Genomic DNA, 7,071 nt, shown 5'->3' with positions numbered 1-7,071 from the left:
ACTCTAATCCCCTCCCCAGACAAACACCACAGCAAAGACATAATAACCTTGTCCAAGGTGAGGGGCTGCATTCATTCATTTGCTAGAACATCCATTCAATTTGAAAAGGTATTTTTTCATCTACCAAGTCCTGGCCAAAATATCTCTCAGGGCCAATTATTTACCCCTAGACAAAGGACTCATGCAGGAAACCTACGACCTGGGCCTCCTCCCGCTCTTCAAGAGGCTGTTCACCTTGGAGACCTGTTCCTGATATGGATACAGCCCCAAGATTTACACTCTCTCCCCCGGATTTTCAAGGGCCATCCAGAGCTCACCGGACTGCCCAAACCGCAACACTTTCCAAGGCACGGCCCCTCTGCCAATAGCTCTGGCACTCTCCACGCCCTCTGCATGCCCCTCAGTCCAAAAAAAATCCCATTTTATCACTGATCTGTGGCCCGCGGGCTCAATTCTCAAATTCCTGAGACCAAAGACTCACTGAAGAAATTCCAGTAACAAAACTACAACAACATCCTTTCTAATGTATTTTAATTTCCTCCCAAGACACCCATGGCCACATGGCCGCCACCAAAGACAGAAAGCAGGAAAACCTGGAACTTTCCACTTTCTCTCAGAATAGCCAGGGGACAAAGTTGGAGCAGGGAAGAAGGGCACATTCACACATTCGTTTCACCACGTGAATGGGGTGGGGGGCGGCGAAACCCAACCTATTGTTACCCATCTCAGTCATTCTCCAAGCACTCACATGCACACAATTCCAACCCATTTCTTCACCTGGGCAGCCTCGATTTCCCACTCGAGCTGCCACTTAGCCATAGGCGGCAAACCAACACTCCCCTAGGCCATGTGAAGGGAGGTCCAACTCCACCCTCGGAGTTCTCTCAGTCACACCACATCCACACACTCTCACACCCCTCTCAACACACCTGCTAGAGATCTAATGCCCAAGGAGTTGATCAGGCTCCTTCTTCCACTAAAACTGTAGTGGGATGCCCAGATCGATCATACCTTGCCTTAGACGTCTCCCTGGGTAGGTACCTGTTCCCGCATGCCAGTTCCTCCCGGTGTTTGACTCCTTGAAGACCCACTGAGGGGGTCCTTTCTCCGCCCAGCCGAGGTGTCCACACAGGGAGGCCATTGGCATGTTCAGTGGTTCATGTCACCCAGGCCGATCAGGGGTCCTCACATGGGTGTCCAGAGGATTGGCGGCAACTGCCAGGTGCGTGTTCTCTCCAAGGGTGATCTCGCTTCCCGGTCAGGGAACCAAAAATGTTGCAGGAAGATGAGGCCCAATGGAGAGAAAGAGCACCCAAACACTATGCTTATAAGAGGAAGGGCTTTATTCACTGGCCGGGAGCTTACGGCATAGAAGAATTCCAAATGGCCCGCTCTCTCCATCTATTTAATGACTGAACAGAACTCCATGGTATACATATACCAGAATTTGTTAATCCATTCATGGGTTGATGGGCATTTGGGTGAATTCCACGACTAGGCAATTGTGAATTGAGCCACAATAAACATTCTGGTACAAATGTCACTGTGGTAAAATGAGTTCTGTTCTTCTGGATTGTGGATCAAATGGAAGGTCAACTTTTGGTTCTTTGAGAATTCTCCATTCTTCTTTCCATAAAGGTTGTATTAGTCTGCAATCCCACAAGCAGTGTAGAAGTGTTCCCTTCTCTCCACATTCATACCAGCATCTGCAGTTTGGGGACTTTGTGGTGTGGGCTGTTCTCACCGTGGTGAAGTGATCTCTCAGAGTGGTTTTGATTTGCATTTCTCTGATGATTAAAGATACTGTGTTTGCTTTTTTTTTTTTTTTGCAGTTTTTGGCCGGGGCTGGGTTTGAACCCGCCACCTCTGGCATATGGGGCCTGCGCCCTACTCCTTTGAGCCACAGGCCCCGCCCCCATGTTTGCTCTTTTTATTTGTTGATTTGAGTCCTCTGTAGATACTAATTATCAACATTTTGTCAGATTTGTAACATACAAATATCTTTTCCTATTCTGCAGGTTGTCTGTTTGCTTTACTTGATATGTCCTTAGCTTTCAGAAGCTTTTCAGCTTTATTAAGTCTCATTTATTTACTTTTGTTGTTGTTGCGAATGAAGCCTTCTTCCTGAAATCGTTCCCCTGGCTGACATCATCAAGAGTTTTTTCCCCACGCTTTCCTCTAGAATATTTATCATTTCGAATCATAGATTTAAACCACCACATAACTTGCCTCCAGTCTTGGGTCTGAGAGTGGGGCAGTGAACACGGTAATGTGCCCTCCTGAGTCCTGGCAGCACCTGGAAGCCAAAGCAGCTTCTAAGAATTTGTCCTTGTCAGTGTTTAGAGTGGCAGCATTGGTAGAAATGCAAGAGAGAGACCCTTAGTGACAAAGCAAAGGAGTGAATTTTTTTTTTTTTTTTTTTTTTTTTTAGTTTTTGGCTGGGGCCGGGTTTGAACCCACCACCTCCAGTATATGTGGCTGGTGCCCCACTCCTTTGAGCCACAGATGCCGCCTAGAAGTGAAATCTTTTCCCCAAAGCATAAGCAAAATAAAGGAATGTAGAAGTGAGTGGAGGATGATAGCTTATGCTTAAGTTACTGACTAACCACAACACATGGTTTTAAATGTTTTAAAAATCTCAATTCATTTAATCTTCTTAGAAACACAATGGGGTTCACACTTTTATTACCCCTGTTTTACATATGTAGAAACTGGGAGAGATAAATAACACCCTTTGCCCAAATTAGGAAGTGGCTAATTTGGGATTTGGACCCAGGCAATCTTAGGTTAAGAAAGCACTAATCAGTGGTGCCTGTGGCTCAGTGGGTAGGACGCTGGCCCCATATACCGAGGGTGGTGGATTCAAACCCGGCCTGGCCAAACTGCAACAATAAAAGGAAAATAGCCGGGGATTGCGGTGGGTGCCAGCTACTCGGGAGGTTGAGGCAAGAGAATCGCTTACGCCCAGGAGTTGGAGGTTGCTGTGAGCTGTGACACTACGGCACTCTACCGAGGGCAACATAGTGAGACTCTGTCTCAAAAAAAAAAAAAAAAAAAAAAAAAGAAAGCACTAATCGAAACTGCTTTTCTAAAGTACAATAGTAAGATTTATCTCTAGTCCTTTTACAGTTTGAAACACTCACAAGTAGATGCTTGCCCTGTGTTTCCTCATATAGCGAGAGGAGGACTGAATGCCCTAGAGATAGATGATATTGAAGATAAAATCAGAATGAAGAGATCCTCAAAGCAGGCAGAGAAGGTCTTCAGCGAGAAGACCAATTTTGACTTAGAAGTGTAAAGAGACAACAGAATTTTCCATAAAATGAACTAAAGGACCATGATCGTCATTGTAAGAAAGTGTTAAAGTGCAGTCCTGGGGAAATATGAAAAGTAATTACTGCTTAGCTAAGCTCGTTCAGTTTAATAAATATTCAAAGCAATCTACTTTTAAAGAGACACGAGAAAATGATGTTTCCTTGAAAACAGTATACAAAATCTATAATTTTTAACTTTATTTTTATAACCCATAAGTGGCAGAAAAAAAAAATTCTTGGAGTATTTTTCCTAGCCATGAATGACAGTAAGGTTTGCATCAGTGGTTTGCAACCTTCCTAATGCCGTGGCCCTTTAATACAGTTCCTGTGGGTCACGACCCACAGGTTGAGAACCGCTGGTTTACATGGATAGAGATTTTGAATGGTCAAATAGTGAGTGTCCTGAGAGAGATCAGAGTTTTGAAAGGGGAGGGAAAGAGAGATGAGTACATATCTACCATACCCTTAATAAATCTTTGTACAGGGAAATCATTTCTTTCTACCCATAGTAATAAAGGCAAAGTAAAATACTAACTCAAGTTTCCATATTACGAAAGGGAAACCGGATGCACACCAGGAACAAGAACAGGCTGATTTTATCATACACTGGGAGCAGAAACTGGGGTGGGGAGGGAGCATGATGTGGAATAAGGTCATGGTCAAAGTGGGGCCAGAATCTTTCTAGGTCGTCAAACACTTCAACAATTCTCTCCACATTACTTTCCCTGCGCTTTGGGCTGGCTATGCCATGTTCTTGCCACTGTCTTTGTGGTGAGGTTATCCAGTCACATGATTCAATGCCATCTATAAGAGGATGTCTCCAATGTTTCAAAACCTTGTCAAAACCATCATCCACCAAACCATCATCCACCATCCATCCTGTCTCATGGAGGAAAGAGACGTTGTTCATTTTTCCAGCTACCTGCATGGATTTTCAATCGGATGTCTAATAAGAATCTCATATTTTTACAAGAGGTGAATTCTGCACCCCTTCACCCCAGGTGTCCCCCCTGCAAAGGTCCTCAGGTTAATAATACCCTCACCATGAACACTGCTCAAGTTCAAACCCCAAAACCTACATTATTTTCCCCATCGCACATTACTTACCTCTTGTCCAAAAGTCATCTGGAGCTTGGCTGCCTCTCCTCATTTCCTCAGCCACCATCCAAGTTCGAGCCACATTAGTCTCTCACCTGGGCCAGCCACAGTGGCTCTAACTTGTCTGTACCTTCAATTAACCCCAGCCCACTCCATTTTTCAAAGCAGCCACAGTCACTGGCTTAACATTCAGGAGGATTTATTTGACTTTATATTCAACATCACAAATGTGATCTTCAGAATCGACCTTATAATTTTCAACCCTTCCGTTGAGTTAGTTTTGGATTTTTGGTGTCTTATCACTTCAATGGAAGAAATGGTACAAATCAAAGATAATAACATAAAGTAGAGTTACTGTGAGGGCAATATCTGTGTCTGGCGCCGGTGACCACAGGAAGTCACCACCATGTGTGCAGGGAAGCCAGCCTAAGGTTGAATTGCTGGTATCTCTGTGGCCCAGGGTGAGCTTATCAAAGAGGAACTCTGCATGCAATCTTCCGCAGCCCCCATCCTGCTACCTACAAACACTAACATTTACATATTTTAATAAACTAAGTGTTTTCAAGCGAAGTTGAAGACCTCTTTATTTTAAACCCTGCCTGATCCTACTCTCCTCCCTTCTTACCCAGAGGCACACACTGCCATAAATTCCAGACCGTGTTTTATACTTTGCCAGCCGCATACACCCACAGACACCCGAGCTCCAGCCCACCAATCCCTGCCACCTTACACGACCATGTTTTAGGGGAAAACTAACGTTGTGTTTATCCAGGGGCCCATGGAATATCCTTCTTCTCCGGCCCTGGTGATCCTGAGCTGCATGTGGATGGGGGATGGATGTGCAGATGGGTGGAGAGCCCCAGGGAAACTCATTGGACCCCTGCGTGGGGACTTGTCCTTCTTCCTAAAAAGTGAGAGCTTTGCACACACGAATCAGCTGGACACCTGTACTGCTTCAAGAACTAGATAACTTTATTGAAAACAGTGGTAAAACAGAAAGGAAAAAATGTAAGTGAATGCTCAGAAAGGGCAATGTGCATCCCTGGCCTGGTGGCGGCCCAGGAAGCACCCGTGGCTGTGGGGACAGTCCCAGATCAGTCCTCTTTGTTGCCGCCGCCCAGGGTGAGCTTGTCAAAGATGTACTCAGCCAGCCTGGAGTCTGGAGCCCCCAGCCTGCGCAGGTCGGTGAGGTAGCCACCCAGCTTCTTCAGGGTCTTCACCTGCTTGTGCAGAAAGTGGGTCTCCAGGAAGCTGCAGAGCTGCGGGTCGCCCTTCTCGCTGGCCAGCTGGTACAGGTCGAGGAGGCTCTGGTTGACACTCTTCTCCAGCTGGAAGGCGCACTCCATGGCTCGCAGGCCGTTCTCCCAGTCGTCGCGGTCCGGCTTCTGGATGTCGTGAAGGCAGATGCGGCCACCGCGCTGGTTCTGCAGCTCCATCAGGAACTGGACCTGCTCTCTCTCGTCATGCGACTGGCGCAGGAAGTAGCGGGCGAAGTTCACCAGGGCCACGTCATCCCGGTCGAAGTAGAAGGCCATGGAGAGATACTCGTAGGAGGCGTACAGGTGCTGGTTGATCTGGTGGTTGACGCCGGCCTCGCAGTCGGGGTGGTAGTTCTGGCGCACCTGGGAGGGTGCGGCGGCCATGGCGGGCTGCACGGGCTGACCGAGCACGAAGACCGGGAAGGTGCCGCGGTAGCGCGCGCCGCGGGGTGGGCAGCAGCAGCGGGAGCAGCGAGCCGCGTGGCGGGTCTGTCAGGCTACAGACCAGAAGTGGGCCTGAGGGCTGTTGGTGGGGCGGAAGTGGTAATCAGGGAAGAGGCGGGTCGCACCGGCGTCGGCGTCAGTGTGCCGGCACTCAGAGTTCGATGTGCAACCAGGGAGCCGACACTGAAGAGTTCGATGTGCAACCAGGGAGACTGTGCACCATCTGGGCTCTGCGGAATTTTTAATTTTGCAATAACGTTTCTAGTGTCCAAGGATTTTTCTCTTGTCCTCTTACTGTTCTATGTAACAGCCTGCCGTCATCTGGTAAATCTAGCATCTTTAAATTCTAAGAAGACAGATTTGCCTCTTTTGGTACAGTTCTATTCTGTTTCCCGTGTGTTATCCTTTTCCCCCTCCAGAATTCATTCTCTTCGTTCCTCATGAATTCCTCTTCAGTTTCCTTGAATGTCTGGCAAACCTTTGTCTATTTGTGGTTGGAAATAAAGGGCACCTCTAGTTACGGGGTAATTAGCACAGAGCTGATCTACAGTTGTGATGTCCTTTTGATGCAGGGCGGGTGGCTCCCCAGCCAGCTGGGAGGAGCTGAGGGGAGGACCTGCCGCCTCCATCCTGGCAGTGTTGGTGCGGAGGCAGCCGGCAGAGGAACCAGCGGGTTGGCGAGTAGGCAGGGGCCCCCCCAGCAGGAGGCTTCAGTAGCCAGAGGGGCCAGACAACTGCTGGGGAGACACCAGCGCCTTAGTGTCTCCCTCCCTTTGCACTTGCGGCTGAACAGGAAACCCCACCCCCCACCCCGATTTGCAAGGCCTGGTCAATTTCACGTAGGTTTCCTAGGCCTGGGAACCAAAGGGATTGTGTCCATTCATTTGTTACCAAGTCCTGGCCTAAAGCAACTACAAAGGACCCATGAGATTATATACCCCTAGACAAAGAACCCA

General features: G+C 47.9%; 1 protein-coding gene across 1 annotated transcript; it reads right to left on the bottom strand.

Moving 5' to 3' along the window:
- Window positions 1–5,506: 5,506 nt before the first annotated feature.
- LOC128576767 (ferritin heavy chain-like) lies at window positions 5,507–6,102 on the bottom strand. The gene has a single exon (XM_053578999.1). It carries the CDS (start codon window positions 6,053–6,055, stop codon window positions 5,507–5,509), a length of 549 nt encoding a protein of 182 aa, XP_053434974.1. The 5' UTR covers window positions 6,056–6,102.
- Between the last annotated feature and the right edge of the window lie 969 nt (window positions 6,103–7,071).

This window comes from Nycticebus coucang, chromosome X (assembly GCF_027406575.1).
Source record: "Nycticebus coucang isolate mNycCou1 chromosome X, mNycCou1.pri, whole genome shotgun sequence".
NCBI classification, from domain to species: Eukaryota; Metazoa; Chordata; class Mammalia; order Primates; family Lorisidae; genus Nycticebus; species Nycticebus coucang.
This window is presented reverse-complemented; position numbering and strand designations above follow the sequence as displayed.

Excerpts from the sequence above, each read along its gene's own strand:
- LOC128576767 (XM_053578999.1), bottom strand. The coding sequence starts at position 6,055 with ATGGCCGCCGCACCCTCCCAGGTGCGCCAGAACTACCACCCCGACTGC.